At 43.6% G+C, this 22,580-nt stretch overlaps 1 protein-coding gene across 2 annotated transcripts; it reads right to left on the bottom strand.

The window, feature by feature from the left end:
* Window positions 1-572: 572 nt before the first annotated feature.
* Window positions 573-21,935, bottom strand: LOC111222546 (protein c-ets-1-B). Of its 2 annotated transcripts, none has more exons than XM_022746317.1 (8): window positions 21,581-21,935; window positions 9,816-9,935; window positions 8,789-8,989; window positions 8,408-8,485; window positions 7,726-7,971; window positions 6,114-6,374; window positions 1,593-1,711; window positions 573-1,223 (listed from the first exon to the last, which is right to left on the bottom strand). In XM_022746317.1, the coding sequence occupies exons 1-8, from the start codon at window positions 21,645-21,647 to the stop codon at window positions 1,008-1,010; spliced, it is 1,308 nt and encodes a 435-aa protein (XP_022602038.1). In that variant the 5' UTR covers window positions 21,648-21,935; the 3' UTR covers window positions 573-1,007. The 2 variants fall into 2 exon arrangements, with proteins under 2 accessions (XP_022602038.1, XP_022602039.1); XM_022746318.1 differs by having other exon boundaries at window positions 7,726-7,923.
* Window positions 21,936-22,580: the final 645 nt, after the last annotated feature.

Below are 22,580 nucleotides of genomic sequence, written 5' to 3'. Positions count from 1 at the left end.
CTCCTGATTTTCCCCACATAGATTGTCTACAGTTTGCTAATACTGGTGGTATATGCAAAAATGCATAAGTTTCAGTCACAATATGTGTCTCGAACAAGGTGGCAAACATGTACGTAAAGGTGAAAGCGTCAGTTTCAAACGCAACGGCTACTTTCAGTTGTCTTGTCAATCAGACGGCTCCTGGTATGAGTAATCATCATCACCAGGTCCTCACACCCTATAAGAGCACAGGGCCAGTGTCTATAGTGTTGTCTGATAACGAATCAGCACATTTTCAGTTAAAGGCTCCTGGAGAAGGGAACAGTTAAACTTCTGATGGTATCTAATATTTGGTTCCACTGTGATACCTTCATTTACAACGTAAGAAAAAATAATCTTTCCAATATATGCCTGCTAGGTAGGTTTACATTGGGTGTTCTCAACATTAATAATACAATACTGGCACAAGCATCTGCTTCTTAAACAACAAATTATAAACAACACTTTTTGGTCCAAGCTGAAAACTCTCTCCTTGCCAAAGAGAAACAGTGAACGTAATATCTAAAAAATGACATTAAACCTTCCTCAGTTCATTTTTTTTTTTTTTTTTACATTTTGGCAACCATTTTTCTTAGCGGGAACTTTCTGCCCCGCTGTGCTCGTCTCCCCACTGTGCTACTTAGGCAGAATGGAACCCGAACTCTACCCGATAGCGCTCCATCTGCCTTGAGCTGCTAAATAATACCGGTATATATCACACATACGCACGCTCACACACACATGCGCGCACACACATCTCAACTGCAACAGAGTATGAATACAGGCTTTTGGGTTGTGCCTTCTTTTGAAAACATGGTCTGAGAGACAGGAGCTCGAAGTTGACAAAGACCACAGTTAGCCGTTAAAAACATTTTGGTCCCCAAGAAAAAATGGTTTACCGATGCTATCAAACAGTTAAGACCACTTTATGAGCCCCAGTCCATGTGGCTCCTTAACGTTTGTCCTCACTTCCTGTTTCAGCTTCACTTTCACTCGTCCGTATCAGGCTTTACGTCCAACATTGCGTGCAGCTCCTCGGGAGTGTACCCCAGCAGGCTTTTTAAGTCACAGACAAAGCGGTAGACGTAGCGTTTCCCCGATGTCTTGTGGATGATATTCTTGTCGTAGTAGTAGCGCAGGCCACGGCTCAGCTTCTCATAGTTCATTTTGGGCTTGTTTTTCCTCTTGCCCCACCTCCGGGCAACCTGAAACAATACAGGGAACAAAGCGGGGTCAAGATGTGTCATTAACAGTTAGAAAATCATTCAATAAAAGTTCAGTTCAGTTCAGTTCAGTTCAAGTCACATAAAAAAATAAAATAAAATCTTGTAATCATCAGTAAATGTCATTATCCACATGTACATCCAAGGCCAGTACTTTGGTGTTTCAGTATGACTAAGTCATTTTGAAATGAATCACCACTGACGTGACACCTGCACAGTTTAACTATGAATGTAGCCAAACAAGGCAACGCAAACACCCTGACAACGTAAGAAGATATCTTGTTCATCTGCTTAACTACTGAGGACCTCCCAGCACGTGTGCCGGTGACCAGCAGTGTCGCGACCTCTCACCTCATCTGGGTCGGAGAGCTTGAACTCCCAGCCGTCGCCTGTCCAGCTGATGAAGGACTGGCAAGACTTGTCGGTCAGCAGCTCCAGAAGAAACTGCCACAGCTGGATGGGGCCGCTGCCTGCACAACAGATGTGGGAGAGAGGGAGGTGTGCATTTAAAGACGAGCTGTTTACACTGAGAGGACACATTGTTGTTGGTTGCTCTGGGGGTTTAAGTAGCAAAGTGTGAGCTCAGGGAAAAGATATCAAGATCCAGATTCAGGGAGCACTCATGTTCTATTTTCCAGTGTCCCAAAGCACTGGATTATATTTAAAGATACAGTACATTGCATCTATCTGATGGTATATTAATGCTAAATGAAGCAAGGATAAAACAGAAAAGAGACTGACAATACTTGAAAAGCAAAGTAAGAGCAAAGAAGGTAAAAAGGAGGCAAAGATCTCTACAGTATGAAAGTGTTAAATATTCATGCCAATTATTCACTTGTGTCTGAAGAGGGGCAAAGTAAACCTTCTAATCTGGGTCAGACTGAAGTACAGCAATGGAACCAAATGTCCTCCTAAATACAACAGTCCCATTCATCATGTATTCCCTTGTCTGCCAGTTGCCCTGTGCACTATGTGAATCTAGAGTCTGCGTTCCACACTGATGAAATCACTAGTTTAAAATAAGAGAGGCTGCCTTCGGCAACACATCTCCGAGACTTGAATACAGACTGTGTGTGTGTGTGTGTGTGTGTGTGTGTGTGTGTGTGTGTCTGTGTGTGAGAAAGAGTGCAGTTGCTAAGTCATCTGAAATGTTACAATGGAATGTCTTTTTCATGAATGAAGAGTAATATAATAACCTTGTAAAACCAAACTTCAGTGTTATTACATCTCATGGAAAAAAAGGGGGGAAAGCAGAACAAAGATCAACCTAAAAAAGGGGCTGGTTCTGTCTCTGAACTAGATTCACAGAAGTACACTTTGATCTTGTGGTTTTTCAGCATATACACTAACCCACCCACTTTTGAGGCTCGCATGTTGAAATCACACCTGCCTATGCAGCACACCGCCTCAGCAAAATGAGGCTAGGCAAAAGTTAGCTTTTCTAGAACGCCTCAAAAACCCAAATATACCCTCATACAACACAAACAAAAGCTTTCAGGGACACAGACGCGTGGGTTGAACACTCGAAATGGCGTCTCAGAGCCCTCTTTGCTTCTGATAGGATTCGAGAAGGTGCATGACAACAGCCACCCCAACTTTGGAAAATAAGTGGCTCCGCAACAGTGAGTCTCTTTCAGACTGAAGTTCTGACTCGCATTCCAAAAGTCTGCTACTGTAACAGCGAGCCCTCATAAGGGTAATACAGTGCCCGTTTACCAGCCCCCTGTGCTCTCACGCCAGAATGTTGGCGACCCTCTGACAAAAAAAAAAAAGTTTCCAAAAATATGTTTCAAGTCTCCATGTACAATGGGCCTCATTGAAATAGCATACAGTGTGGCAAAAGGGGTGGTTAGGGTGGGGGCTTGCATTCACAGCAGCGTTAAGTATTTGACCCATGGCATGCGAAATGAGTCTTGATCATATGCAGCTATAAACAGGAAAACAGGATTCATCTATGAATTATTTCAACCCAAGTTCAACTCAAAGGTGTTCCAATCATGATTAGCATATTAGAGAATGTGTGACCAATGTGGTGCTTTAACTTGATAAGTAACTTTAACAATAAATCCTTTTTTAACCACTTGACTGAATCTAGTGGTAATGCAAATGAAATCCCCTCTGTGTGTGTTTGGACTTGAGAGACAGAGACAAAGAGGAGAGAGACAGCAAAGTAGCACGATACAGACGGTTTACAATGTTGTGAGGCAGCCTGATGTTAGTGTATACAGAGGTGTAAATGGCGAATTGTCACAGGAAACCACGGAGATGACAAGTAGAGCCTCACTTATCTCTCTGTAGCCTTATCAGGCTCCCTGTCCTCGCTACAAGTGTCACCTGTCACCCCGTGACTGAGACAGGAAGCCAAGCAGAGCAAGCTGTCAAGCTGTCACAAACATCAATTTGAGATTTTTACAAAAGCCTGTTTCTTTATTTTGAGGTTTGATTTCTTTTTTTTCTTTTTTTTTTTGGTTGAGGTTTCTCTCTCTCTCTTGCTCTCCCTTTCTTCCCCAAATTCTTCATCCACCCACACATATGCACATGGGCACGCACACACATGTACACTCAAAAAATGCTTCCATCTGTCAAGGACTACACTCTCCTTACACTGCTCCTAATAACAGCTATGACCAGAGCAGGCTGCTCGACATTTTTCCTTTCAGGGAAATTGGGGTGATTTAGCATGATTTTTTTTTCTTCTTCATCTTTCCCTTTTCCACATTGTATAAAGGCACAGAGGAAGCACATTCTCACATCCTCAGTGTGCATTAGGCTGGAGACACTCGCAATGCTTTCACATATGAGCTCTTTGGTGTCATCTGTGCTCTCTCTGTCTCTCAATAACTGATATGTGTCAGACGTCACAATTAAAGTGGCAAATGGAGTCTGTGGAGTGTTGTGATGTGCATTTGAAAAGGTGCTGGAGGAAGATATCTCCACATGCTTTGGTTTACGTTTTGATAGAGCACAGATTTCTGTCAAAGCAAATAAAATCATAAAGATTTGGTCATAGCTTGTTTAAAATCTCAGGTATTAGAATCTCTGCAGTAAATGCAGAATGTTTGTCAGGCCAAGAGTCCTATTTACATCTAACTATATCAGCTTATGCATTATATTTATTCTTATGCATTCATTTTTAGTTTATTCGTTATGTGAAGTGCTTTCAGACTGTGTCTTACTCATTATTTGATTATATGTACATTACGACATCTTTCCGACATCATCGCAAATGAATGACTCATTGTTCTATAAGCGGCTTTTGAACTAATAACCATAGAGATGACCAATTAACTTGCGCATACCAACTTTGGGACAGTCTATTGAGATCTGATGTATGCATTGTTGGTGACGTTGGAGATTTGCTCGGAGTTCCCCTTTTTCCAATGCTGGCAACCTCATAGCCTTGTGACTATAATTTAAACACGGCTGAAAAAGTCCCCAAACACTTCGGTGTTAAGAAGCGACTCAGTGTTTTCAGTGGAACCGTTCAACACGCTTTACACTCCAATTTTTAAACAGCTACTTGTGTCATAAAGATTCAACTTGAACTAAAATCATTTACCAGTGTCCACAAAGATTTCATATCTATTTTCTGATGCAACACATGATTTGGAAAGTTTGCTCTTCATATGTTAATGTAATATTTAACACGTATTAAAGCCTTTAAGTTATTTATATCAGTTTCCTAGGTTCATATAATCTTAGAAACAGACTGTTAAAATGCACATCCTGCGAAACTGTTAAAAGTGGTAACAGTAGGAGTTTTTTCATGCACATTTTCAAACCAAAAACCATGTCAGATGCTAAAATAGTGCATTTGCTTTAGAGGAGCCTGCAAATATCTCCACATCTAAAAGAAGTTGGAGAACATACTTTACATACACCGGTTCTTTGAGCGTGTACGAGTATGAAGATGCGCCATGAGATGAAGAGATAATTTTTTCTTGGTGTTATGTGCAGGGGCAGACATGATTTTTATGTTACACCAGCGTTGCTAGGACGACCCAGAAAAAAAAAAAGAAAAAGAGGTTGAGATGTGGGCTGCAGATAACAAGGAGGTAGATGATAAGTGAAGACAGAACAAAAGACTGAGAGAGATAGAGAGGATAAGAAGAAGGAGAAGAAGGTGCGAGCGAAATATGTTTTGTTTCCTGTAATGTGCATGACTTGTGCTGCCTTGGTAAAAGATGTTTTTTTTTTGTCTTAAAGCAGTGCATTAAGGCACCCCCACATCTGGGGCTTTTGCAGAGCATCAACAAGTGTGTTACATCTGAATGTTGCCTCTCATAGAACTGGTGGAGGGAATTCTGCACCATGTGAGAATGTTTCACCCCCCCCCAAAAAAATAAAGAAAAGTCGTGCACATAATAGTTTGGGGTTTAATTTACCCTGATTTTGAGATATTCGCTGCTGAGATTTCTGCAATACATTCAGAGAAAAAGACAAGTTGACCTTTTAATTGAGCTTTTGTGTCTTTATGTTTATAGAGACGAATGATCTAGTCTAGGCACAGTTCAAGGCTATAACATTCTTTTTTTTTCGTCATGCACAAGAGTGAATGTCAACAAATGGAATCTTTTGAAGCAAGACATGATATCTTAAAAGTCTTTTGATGGCATGCAGACACTACCGGGATCATAAACCCCACTATTATTATATGTATAACTATTGTAAATAAATAAATAATGCAGTTCTACATTTTGTAAAGTTTGTGTAAATTAGGATTAACGTTGTTGGTTACCCTGTGATTTTCCTGCCATGACAGTTTAAAAATGTCTGCTGTGAAAAGAGTTTATAAAATGCTGCAGCACTTGTCGGGGTAGGGCTTTATACAAAAAATTCTAATGTATAAACTCTGACCTCTACACATCTTACCTGTGTATCCTGCCAGAGCCGCTGCTGGGATGACGGGTTTATCCTTGCTGAGGTCTGAGCGCTCCCTCACATAGTCTTTGAAGGTGCCCTTGGGCTTGTGGCCGTGCAGGGCGGTGGGGTAGTCTTCCGAGTCGAAGCTGTCATACGAAGGTACTCGCTGCAGGCTGCTGAATGAAGACTGGCTGCTCCACGACTGGGTCAATCGGTCACAGCTCTCAAAGCTCTCAATGCTCTCAAAGGAGTCCTGGCCGCCGAGCTTACCTGAGATGAAATGGAAAGAGGGTTCAATTTTTAAATAAAAGTTCTTGCAAAAGCAGCAAACTGTACATTTTATAGCATATTGTATTCTTAAAAAACACTGAAGCCTGAATTTGTAATGTGCATGACATTCTTTTCTTCTAAAGATTTATGTGTATTTTGGTGAACGTAAACTGTCACACATTACGTCGCCTTTGACAAAGGAGCTATGTGTATGGAAGTGACATAAACAATACCTCAGGAGTAAATTATATTCCTGCTCGCTAAGCTATAGTTTTCAGTACAGTGCCACATCTCTCTCCATTTCACACCTCATTTCACGTGCACAACCACCATTCGAGTTTGATTTTAAATGGAAGACAATCACACAAATTGCCTTGCTATTTTTGGCCTTGGGAAAGATAAGAGGAGCCTTTCAATGGTGAGTCATTAACAAATGACAGATAATGCAGCGCCTCGATTGATGCCGAAATCTTCCAACTCCTGAAATTGAAGCCACATGTGGATATCAGTTGTGTTGCAAAAAAATACTTTCCCACGTTGGGAGAGCACAACGCAACGCTCAAGAGCTTGGTATGTGTAATGCATGAGGACTCAACCTCATATGTTGCAGGCAAATGCTTAAAGCACCATAAGGGGCCTTGTATAGTGCACTTGGCACATGCTATTCATTTTTACAGCTGGGGATTTGTGAGAAGAAAATCCTAGCTTTGTGACTATAAATGTAAACCATGCTGCTAATTCCTCTGTAAACTTTCACTGGGAGAGAAAACAAGCCCGTGCATTCAGAAAAGCAAACAGTTTCATGAGAAAACCCCACGCTTGCTAACTGAGGATGACACCTCTATCTCCTTACCCAGAACCTTAAAGTTGAGTCAAGGAAAAGAGGCCAACAGAAACAAGAAGAGAAAAAAAAAACTTGAAGGTTACACCACTTGAACTGTTTTACATAAAGGACAAGCGGCAAGAAGAGAACACGTTGTGGCTTTGGTTCGTGTATCACACTGACAAAAACAATAGTTTTCTTTTTTTCCCCAGCCCAGTCTAGAGTGTATGAGGCGGGTTTGCTTGAACCACAAACCAACTTGAGGGCCTGCTTTTCTTCTCCTCTAATACACACACACTGATGTGGCATGACAAGATTCTGGTAGCTTCAGCACAAAACACGCACGCATACACCCACAGAAACACTTAACATTCACATGTACTCACATAAACACACGCATACACATGTGGACACGTTTATCAAGCAATCAATCCAAGCAAAGTGTTGAGTGCAACATACATGCAGCATATTCTTCACTGCAACGCTTCTCCAGGCTAAAGCTATATTCTTTTCTTTAAGAGCCCTCACCTCTGCTGAGGCGTCCCACACACATGTTGTCAGGGGATACCACCTCTTGCTTGACAGAGAAGTAGTCCCCCTGCAGCGGGTTGAGGGGCGTGTCCCGTAGGATGACAGCAGGGTATTCACTCTCATACTTGAGCGTCAGCAATTCCTCTGAGCTGATGGGATGAAGCGTCTGGTAGGACTCTGTGATGAAGCCGGGCTCTGAGTATTCAGAAGGAGGGACACACTGAGCATGCTCAACACCGTAGCCTGGAGACACGAAGGAAAACGAGTATAGATAGAAAGCAGTGGGGTAAAACAGTGAAGGAAAAGATCAATCTTAAGAGAGTGGAGTCGTTATCCCTCCTGTGCTGAGCTGCTGCCCAAATGCTTCGCGTATGAATCGTCCATAACAAAACACAGCCTTGAGTGCATGAGTGGAATGTTGCACATTGTAGGCAAGTTTATTGCTAAGATGTAACCTCAGCAAAACTTTAAGTGATGCCATGTTATTTCCTGTGATATATGGTCAATATACACCTACTGCTGGGATCAATATCCATTTTTACACTACACCAAACCCCGATCCTCTTTTATTCACAACAATAAACCTCTTTTTTTTTCCATTTGCATTCATATTCCTGGCATGTATCTCATGCTATTACACCAACTGATTAACAATATAATGAGTGTAATGAGTACTTACTGACAAAGTAGTCTGAGGTATAACGGGATTCCTGGAAGTTGGAGGTCAGTCCATTGATGGGATAATGCTTTGTATCCTCTTCATGAAAAATAGATAGAGAGCGTCAGTGACCTCGTCATTGATTTCATGTATCGTGTAACTGCATCCAGCATTATCAAAAATTAATGACCTGCGCTAAACTGTGTCTTCCTGTTCGGCTCTTGTACGGCAAATGCCAACAGCATATGACCCTCTTATGTATGAGTGAGTTTTTCTCACTTAGCGTATGTGAGATAACAAGTCTTTTAGCGTCTAGCCACTGTCTTGAAACTGTCTTATAATGCCACAAAAAAATGCCAAAAAACAATCAGAAAATCAGTCTTAAGATGAATATGACCTCACCTTTTTGAAGCATTTCTAAATGTTCCCAAAGGATGTCACCAACAAAGTCAGGTGCTAAGTCCAAGAAGCGTTCCTTCCCCATCGCACACAGGCTGGCTCCGTTCATGCAGAATTTGTTGAATTCAACGTTCTTCAGACTAAACTCGTTCACTGTCCACGTTAGCCACTCAGCCACATGGTTTTCTGTCCACTGTCTGGGATCTGAGGGATCAGAATTTGCAATTGTTATTTTGTCATGTCACTGTAATACCTTTTTTTTTGGTTAAAGTAACGTCAAGTATTATAGGTACATTATAGCTCTACTCTCTGAAGTGCATATGTATCTATACATGTATTCAAACATTGACCTTGGCCTATGACTGATATGACATATGGATGAAATTTTGACTTTTTCTGGTTCTAGCACTATGAACTACAGCACATCACAAACCATATTTATTTCTGTTTTCATCACGTGAAAACTCAGGCCTCTGGTTATGCTGCAAACTTTCACACTGCCTCTGTGGTAAATATATCTACCAATAGCAAATCAATCAGCAGCAAACAGGGAGGCAGCAGTGGATGTAAATAGCAGTGGTAATGACAAGCCAAAAGCATAGTTTGCAGATATAGCACCATTACATAGACAAGACACTGAAAGCCCTGCTGTTTCCAAACAGCATGAAGAGGCTCGGCACTCAGCCTGAATTTAGGAAGCTAACTCATTATTTTACTGTCTGTCTCTGTGTCTGGATTCTCTGAAAGTTGGAATGTCAGTCAGTCTGCCTGGACTGAAACGTATTTTAATGTAATGCCATTTTTGGAATAACTGGGTTTCTCCTGCCTTTCAGTGAATCTTTCTAAGAGACACCCTCACTGAATGATCTAAAGCAGGCGATGACGTGAGAGGATCTAATGAATGTGCATCCTTGACATGTGATGTGTTCAGGGGGTTTTGGAGGGGCTCATGCTTTACTGATAAGATTTCATTTCCCCGATGCAAATGTTAATATGGACTAATGAGAGTACAAGCAGCTTACAGTCCTACCTTTGGGAATACCCAGCCGCTGCTGTTCTTTTGTGAAGCCACTGAAGGTGGCCTTCAGAGCCTGCGACATCATCTCTTTACTTCCTGGAGTTAACAGGGGGACATCGCCGCACTCCGGATCTGCCAATCACAAAACAAACAACATTGATTATGATGTTATTTTGAGTAATATCTAGATCTATTTCATTTAGCATTGCGATTACTAACATGATAACGATTACTAAATGCTTTAATCATTATTGACAACAGCTAAAATAATATATCCTGTATAGTACTTCATACCAGTGAAGCTTACTGAATGGAAAATTGAATCGAGACAGAGAGAGGGAGGGGGGGTTGGGAAAAGAGAGACTTGTGAATGTGGTTTTCTTAGCTATTTACACAGACACACACATGCACCCACACACACACAAACAAAGTCAACACAGTTGCATCTGACCGTGATCAACAACATGGTTCAACAATTACCTCCCGTCTAGACAGACACTGTCGCCATATCAGATCCAATTTATTTAAACAAGAGCTGTCACACCATCAGATCTGGCCGCTTTAAAAAAAACTGAGGAAACACTGCATGTGCACGGCTTCTGCAGGCGACACACATGTGCATGTGTCAGGAGACTGAATAGCAGATAGTGGAAATCAGTGCAGTTTATAAACAGAATTTAGAGCATGGTGATTTGGAACAGTTGAAATGCAAGTGGCTTTCCGACTGTCTTTTGTTCTGTTTATTTACAAATACTACAAGCACTAATTTCTCTCCTACACGCACATCCTGGGTGGGACAGCAGCGCCTGGTGCCCATTGGTGACACCATGACCCCTGCTAGCCCTCCTACAATGCTGCCCCCTACACAGTAGGCCTACTGTCACCGGGCCAAGCATGGGGTCAAACATTCTGGGAGGTCAAGGGTCGAGGGATGAGGTGATGATGTCACTGTGACTGCTGGCGGGTGGCTTGGGGAAGATGGGGGTGGGCTGTCTCGAGGGTCTCAGTCACACACTACGCTTTCTGTTCTCTGCTCACAGCCAGTGGGCACCCAGTGGGGAACAGAGATCCCTTTGATGGCTTTAAACAGTGCCTGATGACTCACACTCATCTAATTAGATTTACCAGGCTGCAGAAGTGTGGGATAAGGGGGCAAAACTGAGGAGATGATGAGGGGAGAAGGGGAAAGACCCTCGGGCCACTAACGCTGGAATAGGCCGATAAAAACTATTCAGGCCTTCGACTTTCGCGTCTTTCTTCTTAGCTCATCCTTCTTATTTGCCTCAACTGCACATCGATTAAAATCATTAAAAACCACATCTCAAACGGCTTGGCTTGAAGCCAAACTAGTGATGAGGAAAAGTTGTGTCACTCCTCTGACAGCACCGCCATTCGTCGAACCCAGATGTTCTGGCATCTCCGCTGGCTGGCGGTTTTATCTGCCAGCAGTACACTGGGGCAACATACAGTTCATTCTTGTTTTCACCACTCGCTGACGTCTCGACCTCGTCTGGAATGCACAGCAGCTGTCCCTCCTTTGCCCATGTAACCAATGTCTGTCTGGCTGTTTGTAAAATTAGGTCTCCCACTTTCTTTTTTCTGTCTTTAGCTCTTTTTTTCCCTCTATTTTCTCTCTAAAGAAAGAAACCTCGCAACAGACCCGAGACAGGGGAGAGACAAGAGCTCTTTGCTTCTTCATGTGATTCAATTAGGTCTGTAATAATATATTGCTCTCTGTTAGACTGGTGAACAAGCAGAAAGTTATTCATTCTAGTCAGAAGTAAAAACAAGGATGAAGAGCTGAGCATAAACGCGGTTTTACAGTCTCACATAAGACCTCAGTTAAACTGTTGTGAGACGCAGCTCACACATGAAAATGAAGCGTTTCACAGTGAAAATAAGACCTGAGTGAGTTGTCTTCATGCAAAAGGTGCCCCGACAGCAAGGTTGCCTAGGCCTCCACTGAGCTCATTTTTCTTTTAAGTAGTGTTGGTAGTGCAAAAACGTGCATGTTGCAAACGGCTGCAAACTGCAATGGGACTGGGGGCTCAGACAGTCTGCGCTTTGATGTCAAGGCAAAGGCGAAATGTGGCAGTTTATTTAAGCTGGATCGAGTGGAGTTTGTCTGCACTTTCCAACCATTTACGCCCCTCCCTCCCCCCCTACCTCCCACCCCATTGCTTTTATCAACCCAGCCCCAGCCTGTACTTGCCCACACAGACTTGAACCCACTTTAGCACTAAATCCTCCATCAAAGACACTCAACACCATCTTGCATGAGAACTACCATTAGGCACTCTGAAAGAGAGAAATATGTGAACCATGATTATAGAGCAAATTAAAATGTGAACTGCAATTTATCGGATTTTTTTTTTTTTTTTGCTTTTATTTTGAATGACTTATTCCCCTGTTTATGTTGATTTTGAAGTGGGATTTTTGTTTACTGTCCTATAGCATTTCAAAGCACAATAAATGCCACAACAACTGCACTTTCAACAAAACATTTCATCTTTTTCCTATAGTATGTTATATGTACATACATTGCTTTGTTGTATGTTTATTAAATTCAATCTTAAAAACATGAAGCAGAGGTCACAGCGATGCTGAAAGGCAAACACTAGTCTTAAAAGCGCAATGATAATAGAGTAGTCTCCATGGTGAATGATCCATATGAAAGTTATCTGCGGCAGAGATAATGTACAGTGTGCATCCATTAGTGAGAGAGGCGAGCTTGGATCTAGACAATCTCTAGTAAATGGTGAAGTCCTGATAGGATTTCAATGCCTGCGAGTCCCATTAGATACAGAATGGTCAGTACGTACTGAGAGTCAGAGCATCCACAAGTCATCACTTTCCACATTAGTCCCATCCACTTAGCTCACGAAATGTGGGAGTGAGTGTAAATCACAAGCAGCATCTCGTCGTTCACTTTTTCACCAACAAGACTCTGAGTAAAAACAGCGAAAAGTCTGAAATGAAACCAATTTCTTCTAACGTTGCAGAGGGAATCAGTCTATCTATTTTAAGAATCACTGATGAAGTGAGACTGATGTTTAGTCTGGATGTAAATGTACAGTAAAAGGTATTGATTAGCCACTCCCCTCTTGCCATGATATGATTAATGGACAGTCAGCTGAGTGCGACAGCGATATGGCTCCCTGGGATTCTCACTGGCAGACTGTGCACCTTCACTGTCCAGCCCTTACGACCAAGCCCTCCAACCCAACCTTAGACGGAGGTTTCTATTTGGAACCTTAAGCTGTTAAAGTGACACACACATATAAACGCACATACACACACATGAACTAAATTAGCAGTCTTCTTCGCCTGTGCGCCAGAGCGTGGGCGTGAAATTGGGAATTTTTGCGGCTGGGGCCAAAGTCTATGGGACTGGAACAGGCAGGGCTAGGCAGGGCAGGACAGGGCCGGGGGAAGATAACAAGGGAGCATCTCGGGTGGGTGAGGGGTGACTATGTAGGCTGGGGTGGGGTGGGCGTGGGAGAAGTGGGGGGTGGGGGTGGCGGTGGGGTGGGGGGAGGGGGGGGATTCACGCAGCCTTGTAATATGGAGCCGCATCCAGGACAAGAGAAGCAGGGTGGGCACAGAGAGAGCGAGCGAGAGAGAAAGAGACAGAAGAATGAATGGGAGGTCTCATAAAGCTCCCTCTCTTCTCCTTGTCTCTGGAGTGACATCACAGTGGGATCGGTGCCATCTCCCAGCCTCTGGCGGAGACTCGGTTCATTCATAAAGCCTGGACTGCTGCCTCCACTCAGAATGATGCAATGATACAAGCAGAGCAGGCAACCAGACCCAACAAATAAGGGACAATATGCTTTCTATCATGTGATTGAGCTATAAATAACCCTATAGAGTTTATCTAATGGGTGGGTGTGTGTTGGTGAAAAAAAAAAAAAAAAAAAAAAAAAAAGAAAGAGGCTGACATCTGAAAGGCTATTCAAAGATGACTGAAACACTTTGGGTCAAATAGTCATTTATTTATATCAGTATCAGAGCGTGGGGCGGTTCATGTCTCCTTCTCTATGTCCCTCTGCAGCAGAGTGTATGGTGGGCTTTTTTGTAAATATGTGAATGAGTCCATTTCCTGTGGCTAAGTTGCCACTTCCTGTGGGAAGTGAGGTGAGCTGTGGGTTCAGGTGAGGGTCAAACATTTCAGATCTGCCACTGAGGTCTCATACTCTTCCAGAGTATCCCTAACATGCACACAGGTACATATCAGCAAGGTCACGACGAGGTGCAGGAAAAAAAAAAAAAAAAAAAAAAAAAAAAAAAGAGGGGAGGTCTTGGCGACTTGCCAAGGGCTTATAATCAGCTCTTTAAGTCAGACCAGTCTACCCACAGCAGACCAGGGGTGACAGTGGTATCTGAGAGAGCCTTTGATGGAGATCTGTATCTGGACCCTTGGTCTGAGAACGCGGGGTCATAAACCCAACCATCATGAAGGGGGCCCATTGAACGCCACGGGGTGATAAAGTGGTGGCTGAGGGCTGCAGTGGAGCGAGAGGAGGAGGACGGGGTGGCAGTCTGGTTTTGAGAGGGCTGCTTGTTCAGCCAGCTGCTCCGCTGTTTAGATTTCCATCTCAATGCCAAGGACCAGGAATAGATGTGTAGGCCTGGTTCAAGCCAATGTGAACGGGCCAGACCAGAGCTAGACCCAAGCCTGCTCCAATACGGACCGTGTTAACCTAAAGAGATCCAACTCAGTAACCAGGAGCATCCCACCATCACTGACAGCAGTGCTGAAACACTAGTTTTATTCTTAGGCCTTCACCACTGGCTTCTGGCTGCCCTCTTCAAGCACAAACCTGTGGTGGTGTAAAGCAGCTGTACGGGACAAGGCCACAACTGCTGACATCTGTCTTTGGCCATGAAACTAGAGTTGTCTGGGACGATCACCGCCACAGACACACCGGCTACTGGAGCAGACAATAAGTGAGACTAATACCCCATAGCTGCCTTGCTCTGTCTTTTTTTCTTCCACTCCCTCTATCCCTGAAATCATATTAGCTTATGATGTGAAAGTGCATTAACTCTACTGTTTATGCCAAAGTCTCAGCGCTTGATACGACATTACCTCTGAGTTTGAAATGATCCACACCATCGCCAACAGACGCTAAACATATTTTTTGCTAAAAGCTTGATGGAAATTCTTTTCTTTCCAGAAAAACAGGGGGGGGAGGCGGGATTTGGCTCCTTGTTGCTTATTTAACTGCCTACAACTTTTGTTGCTCTGTTATCCTTAACAGTGTGAAACAGCCTGGGTTTTAGGTATGCATCAAGTATTGAAAGGTTGAGCAACAGTAATGTACTTCTCACAACAGCCAATTGCACAACCTTCAAGTTCTCTATTACTTTGAGAAGGCAGATAAATAACATCGGGGAAAAAGCTAAACCCCAGTATGCACTACAGCGCTACACAAACAGAAGATATCTGACAAATCTCACTGAACTTTAAGGTTTTCCATGACCTCCATATATGTTAAATATTTATAATGAAAGCACTTCTTAGTCCAAAAGGATTTGACTGTCGTTTTTTTATCCGTCAGTGTTCAATATTGGCGAGGAGAAGTGAGCTGACAGGCGAGCACTGTACTTGTGTGTGTGTGAGTGCAGGTGGTGCTAGCCCAGCCCTGTCCAGGGCTAGCTGCCCTCCCAGGCTCCATCCTCTGTTGTAAACAGACAGGGGATGCTCTGGGGGAACTGTTTAGTTGTTAAACCAAACACACGACACATCTGACAAACAGTTTATTCTCGGTGTTGCATTTTTTCCACAAAACATGGTGACTGCCTCATTTTTTGTCCAAACTGATACATTCCACAACCAGTGCTCCTGATATGAAGTGTGAATTATGTGGGGCAGCGCATAGCCACTCATTCATCGACCATCCTTTTGTATGCATCAATGTCTTGTAATGGCTGGGTCTAATTACGCATCATACATATATAAGAGTTTGCTGCTTGTTTGAAGGCGAGCTATGGGCGACAGATGGATACTTGATAAATAAATTCCCCCCAGACCACAGTGTTTTCATGTTGCATGCCTCGCATTCCACCTCTGTTTTACAATCGCTAATGTGCTTCTCACAGCTTTCTTGTTTTCCTCTAATGTGACCAAAAATGACTTGTGGTCTAAGTGGCAAAATGGTTTCAGCCCGGGATGATGAATTACCCATCTATTTTAAGCTCAGTGTTTTTAGGCTCTATCGCTAATAGGAGCATAAAACATCAAACATCTGGCAGTATCTCTCTTCCTTAAGATATGTTATTTTTCATGATGACGTGAAACACCTCAGGTTTGGCTGACTGTGCTGATTACAAACCACAATTTGATAACTGGAAAGTTACCACTCAGTGTTTTGCAATAAAAGATGGAAGTAATTTTCTAAAACGTGTGCATATCATTGCAGTTGTGTAAACTCACGCACTCCTTGTCTTCACTATCTCCCTGTATGTCTCTCTCTCTCTCTCTCTCTCTCTCTCTCGCTTAGACACACACAGATATGCAAGCACAGACAGGCTGTGACTCATTTCATCAAAGAATGACTGGACTTCAGAGGGTATCGTGCTGCTTCACTCGACAGTGTGACTGGTCATGATGAAAGCAATGACCATATCTTGTAAAATTCCTGCTCAATGACTCAGTAACCTTGTAACTATACAACAAAACCCAATGTTTGAGGCAGAAAGCAGACCTTCTCTGTCAGATAATGTTCCAAGAACACAATTGCATTTCTATCAAAATCAAGTTCTCCTCGTGCTCTGGACATGTGGGCCTAACAGCTGATGTAATCGATAAAAGGCAACTCATTTTAATATGTTGAAAACAGTGACACTAGGGAGGTCAGACTAGGCAGACAAAGCTGCGGAATCCAGCTGCTTTTACTTTCATAGCCACAACTCCAACAGCAGTATTCCTCGACCTCCTCCAGGGCTGCCAGAGCACATGTGCCTCCCGCCTGACTGCCACAGAGTCGCACCTACACAACAGAGCCCCCCCACCCACACAAACCCGCCCTTCTTTATCCTTCTGTTCTTGGGAAGGCCAAGCAATCAATACAACTGATGCTGTCGGTCTGATACACATAAAGTCTGGAGCTGTTGCCCCACTTGTTCACCTGATTACAAAAGCAGCACACACACTGCACACTGACTCCAAAAACAGGTGGTGTGCAGCGAAAAAGGCAGACAAAAGAGAAAACAAGGGAAGAAAATCTGGAACATAAACTGAACAGAAATGAGTGACATGGCCTGGTTGTGGACAGCTGAACATCCGTGGTGAAACAAACCTGCTGCTTTTCAGGACAGTGGGACTGATTTTCTCAAAGCAGGCTAAACTAGCCCAGTTTCCATTCCACTGTAGGAAACACAGCGCCTAAATGTAGAACCATAAAACAGAAACAGCAACAGAGCAAGAGGACAACACGTGGGTGTTTGTGGAGCCATTTTGGGGCAGAGTCAGGCCAGTTGGGGTTCACAGTCAGACTGGTAATGTGGGGAAGGGAGAGGCCTGTGGTGGCCGAAACCAGTAAGCGAGCCAAGCAGACGCGCAGTCGGACAGTCAGTGGCGTGCGGTGCATGCGGCAGGCGTCTAGTGTCATGACTCAGGGATTACAAGTAAGGAATGACTGGGGATGGTACAAAGTGCACTTCCCAGGAACTCACTCTACACCACATCAAGGTGTCGTGAGAGAAACTCTTGTGGCCGGCAGAAAGACATGGAAACAGAGGAAGAAAGGGAAAGGGGGGGGGGGTTGGGGGGGCGATGCAGGAGGAGGAACTGTGTGAGTGGGTGGGTGAATAATTGAAAAGAGTTGTCTGTTACAAAACATGCTTGTTAATGCTTTATTTCCCCAGCCAAGGAACATATTTTCCTTTGTTTTGGTTGTTAGCTTTTTGTGGAATGTGAGTAAAACGAGAAGCTGTTGAAGACTGATTGCTGGGAGAGGCACTCTAACCATTTTGATCTCTAATTATTATCATTTTTATTTCTTAGCATAACAAGGAATATTTACTACCATCATATCGTCAACCACACCTTGGAAGATCTGTCTCTCTCCATCCCTCAAACACCCCCACACCCCCCTTTCTTTCTTACCATATGCTTGCCATTTAGCAGACTGCTGTATCTAGTGCTAACACGCCTTACTGTATGACTAAGCTTTATAAGCAAAGATTAAGGCGTGTATTCACCAGGGAGGCGTCAAAATAGGACCCACGCAGTTTAATTGTTTCATGTTTATATGAGCAACACTGCAGATGACAGGCTGAATGAAGGGGCAATGAATGAAACGCGGGCTGAACGGTGGGGAGCGGGGGGTAACCCATCTAATGTAACATAGTGGCATCACTGAGCAGCGCGGGAAAGAAAGAAAGACAAGGTCATTGTGGAAACTAACAGACATCCAATTCACTAGCATCCAGCCAGTCTGTTGACAAGTCCGACCAGCATTGAACAAGCTGGTATCTGTTGCTTCTGGGCGCAGACATGGCCTGGTCAAACACTACCTAATGACATATGTGTGATACACTGAACACTGGACTGACTCATCAAGTTTTGATCTGGCAAAACATATCGCCCTCAGTTTGACACAGTGAACGTCAGATGAAAAACGGACCTGTTTGCTCCGTTTTGCCCCGATTCATTGACAGACCACATCAAGAGAAGCCTGGATCACCCAAACAGTGTTTGCACAGCTGCCAGCCAGCCACGCACACTCAAACATTGGCATATATTACACTGCACTACTGAAGGAGTGCTGACACAAACAAAGCGGAGCAAAAAAAAAAAAAAAAAAAGAAGAAAAAAAAAACAAAAAACCTGAAGCTTATGTAACGCGCTCTGTTCTGGCACGAGCTACCCCTCTCCACACTGTACCAACACACGGGAGGCACCTTTTGGAAAAGACAGTCAGTGAAGCTTTTGTAAGAGTCATCCGTATGCTATGGCCTGTGTGTGCCTGTGTGCATACTGTACGTGGCGGGCGTGGAAGGAGATGCCTTATAAGGGCTCTCGGCAGAGGCACCAGGCATGCCAGTTATAACAAACAGCAGCATTTTGATCAGATAAAAAAAAAAAAAAAAAAAAGGGAGCCCCCCCCTTGAGCTCCTTCTATGCCTTCATGCATGCCACCCAGCAGGGCATGCTCACAAACATTCCTGTCACTCACTGAACCCTGACCTGACGAACACAGAAGGAAAGCAAAAACGTGGACGACTCACTCCATCTCAAACAGACTTGTACTGTAAATGATTGACAGCTCTCTTGAGTATTAAATCTATACTTAACCACAGAACAATGTCACATGAATACGCTCTACCGCTCAATAACAAAGTCAGCGATACACAAGTAAGAAGAAAGATGAGGCTCTTGTGCTTTCATGTCTGCAATTTTACAATAGAAACACCTACACTGTTAAGTAAAACCCACCTTTGTAGAGCTGACAGTTTTTGTTATGGCTACCTGATGCCTTCAATTACAACCTACCACAATCTGGGTTACATTGAAGTAAGTGTGCTGTGTCAGGAACTGACTGCTACAAATAGAGGACTAAAAGCTTGGTGGAACGTTAGAAGCCTTGTTTGGGTGCAACTCTGACCCCGACAGTGTGTGAGCGCTTTGAAGGGAACTACCTCTGCTGGAGAGAGAGAGAGAGAGAGAGAGAGAGAGAGAGAGAGGGGGTGGGCTTTGGGTAAGCTGACACTGTCTGCACATCCGTCGCAAAGGAAAACAAACAATATAGTAAGGTGGGCTGAAAACTACTTATTAGCTTTGTGGGGTGTTCATGTATGCATGTATGTACAGTATGTGGCTGCAGGTGTTTGGAGAAAAGTGTCTTCCCTATTGTTCCCACAATTCCATAGCTCTGTGCTTGCAAAGAGCCGAGGAGTCATGTCCACTGGGAGGGCGGCTACTTTCACAATCCAACAAATCAACAAATGCATTTTGGCTTTGTACAAAGCGCTTATCTTGTTCTGTAAGTTGTAAACAAACAGCCTGTCATGGTGCTTTACATGCATGCACTGCAGAAGGACATGTGTCTTACTTGGATCAGTAACAGCCGTGGACATGAGTAGTTAATTTATCTTGAAGGCATGGTCATACCGAGAAGTGAACATAAAAGCCAGCCTGTGTGTTTGTGTGTGTGTGAGAGGTGGAGAAATTATGTGTTTGTGTGAAGTTGTGAACTGCTCCTTGGCAGCCTCGACTTGACCCGAGTGCACCCAAGTGAGCGTAAGCAGGAGCAAGCATTGCGAAATGGTTTTGCAAGATAGCACTACGCTTTGGCAACTTAACTGCAGCTGTCAGCACTTTTTTTTTTATGCGAGTTTGTGAGATGCATATGTGAGAATCTATGCTGTGCAGGTATTGACAGTGAGGAGAAGTTTGGTTAATGTGGTGAGTCACAGCCCCTTAGTGGGTCAACACTAGCAATTAGTATCAAATTTCCATGATGCATCAATGCTGTTTGCTGCTTTACTGACAGACTTGATGGCACTGGAGCTGCAAAAGCACTGGGGATTAGCAAAATGCAAATCACCCATACATGCCACCATGTATAATGTGTGTCTGAGTAAAAATGAGAAGTGAAACCACACAAAGTTTTAAAAACCCAACACAAACAAAGCAGTTACAGGCTTCCCTGACTGTGCCCTGGACTACCCCTGGAGCATGCCAAGTCTTCCAGGCAGCAGGGTCACAGAGGCAAGCCTCAGCACTGCAGATTCATCACCTCAGTCTGTCTCTCCTTCCCTCTGGAAAGTCAGTTTCAACCACTAAGGAGGAGGGTGAGGTGGAGAAGAAAGAAGGGAGGGAGGCAGAGGGAGACAGTGGGGTTGGTGGGGAGGGGGTAATTAAGCACCACTGCTTGTCTTCCCCCATGCCGGCTGGGCAGAATGCCCTGGCTCTCCCAGTATGGCACTGAGTATATGGGTCAGAGGTGGGTGCTTAGATGGGAGATAGAGAGAGGAGATGGTGATAGATCCCCAGTGAGATCAAAGCAGGATGAAAGAGAGAGGGATATCATTTGTACAACAAACCTACAAAGCATATATCAATAGACAATTTGAGCAACACACATCCAAAACAAAATGTGACAAAACTGAACTTGCATAAGGATACATGTAAGAGCAGATCTGGACAACTAATTAGCTGTAATTAGAGCAATATGTGTTTAAAACATGCAGTGCTTGAGAGGATGTCAGCTACATGAAAGAGTACTAAAATACAGGAACTGTCACATTGTGATGAATCATTTTTTGTTATATTGTATGACATTATATCTTGCCTACATGGCATCAATAAGTCTAGTGATGAATAGCAATATAAAAACTGGACTCTAATAACTTTTTCATACTGGCACCTTGCTTCACACACATCATATTGTGAACTGTTAAAAGCAGACTAGTGAGAGCCTGATTCATTCAATAATAAGAACAAACACACACACACACACACACACACACACACACACACACACACACACACACACATCTACAGGAGAGTCTACTGCATGACTGTGGAGCCTCAGGCGTGTATTTTTCCTCTCTCAAGTGTTGCGTGTTGTCCAATATTAGGCAACCAGCACCAGTGTTCACACTGAGATGCCAGGACGTCATGTCCCTCTCAGCGCATCTATCTACCGAGAATTAACATGAACGTGTTCTACCCACCAGCCGGTTCTGATACAAGGAGAACATCTAGGAGTAATGTTAGTCTCGTGTTAACTGTCAAGCTCTTACAAAAGAGTTGTATTACTCACCGTCCATTTTTTCAGCCTTTATGATTGTTAACGTCGGTTTCATATCGACAGCTGCCGTCATGATCATCAGATCAGTGTGACTTAATAACGCCGCGTCCCTCTTTTATTCTAACAGCTCCAAAAACACAATATATGGGAAAATCTTCTCTTCCTTTGGCGCCCCGGTCAATTCAACTGGCCGATGTTTCTTTCTTTATTTCTTTCTCCTTTTTTTTAGCTTTTCCCTCTCACCAAAAACCGATTCGGTTTCTTTAACTCCTAACTTATCTCTCTCTTCTTTCCCTCTCTCCCTCTCCGGCTACATGTACACACACTCCCTCTTTTCCTCGTTCTTTCTTACTCACTCACACACTCACTCACTCCTTCCTCTCTATCTCTGGCTATGGGCGTTGCATTGCAAAGAGACAGAGCGCGACGACAGCTGAAAGGGGCGGTGTTTAAGGGGACTGACTTGCCAGTTGATTCACAATTCAATTACAATAAAGACAATAAACTAGAACAAAAAAAAAAAAATAATGCCACCACCCCCCCCCCCACATCCCCACCTCGACAAACACCACCACACACCTTACTAACCACACACACACACATACACAAACGCACACATACACGCAAACACACACACACACACACGCACTCGCACACTACCACTACTAGGGTACTTCTACTCCTGCCACCTCCTCCGTGCCTCTGTGAGAAGCTGTTTGTACCAAGACCCCTTCACGTTATCAGGAGTTTACATGTTCCCGTAAATTACTCGCGTTGTACAGGGATGAAACGCACTATGGAGGCGTGAGAGCTGCTGTGAACTGTAGTGATGCTTACCCAAATCACAGAGGGATACTATCACTTTCAACATGATGACAGCAAATACTGTAGTTCGTTCAAGAATCATATCATCATTCGTTCCCAGAAATACAATCAAGGTTATGAACAAATCTTCATCCACTCACAAATTACACAGTGTAGGTCCCTAAAGGAATTACACTGGAATGTTTCA

Source organism: Seriola dumerili, unplaced genomic scaffold (assembly GCF_002260705.1).
Source record: "Seriola dumerili isolate Sdu_G_001 unplaced genomic scaffold, Sdu_1.0 BDQW01000102.1, whole genome shotgun sequence".
In the NCBI taxonomy this organism is placed as follows: Eukaryota; Metazoa; Chordata; class Actinopteri; order Carangiformes; family Carangidae; genus Seriola; species Seriola dumerili.
Note: the sequence above shows the minus strand (reverse complement) of the source record. Positions and strands in the feature narration are given on the sequence as shown.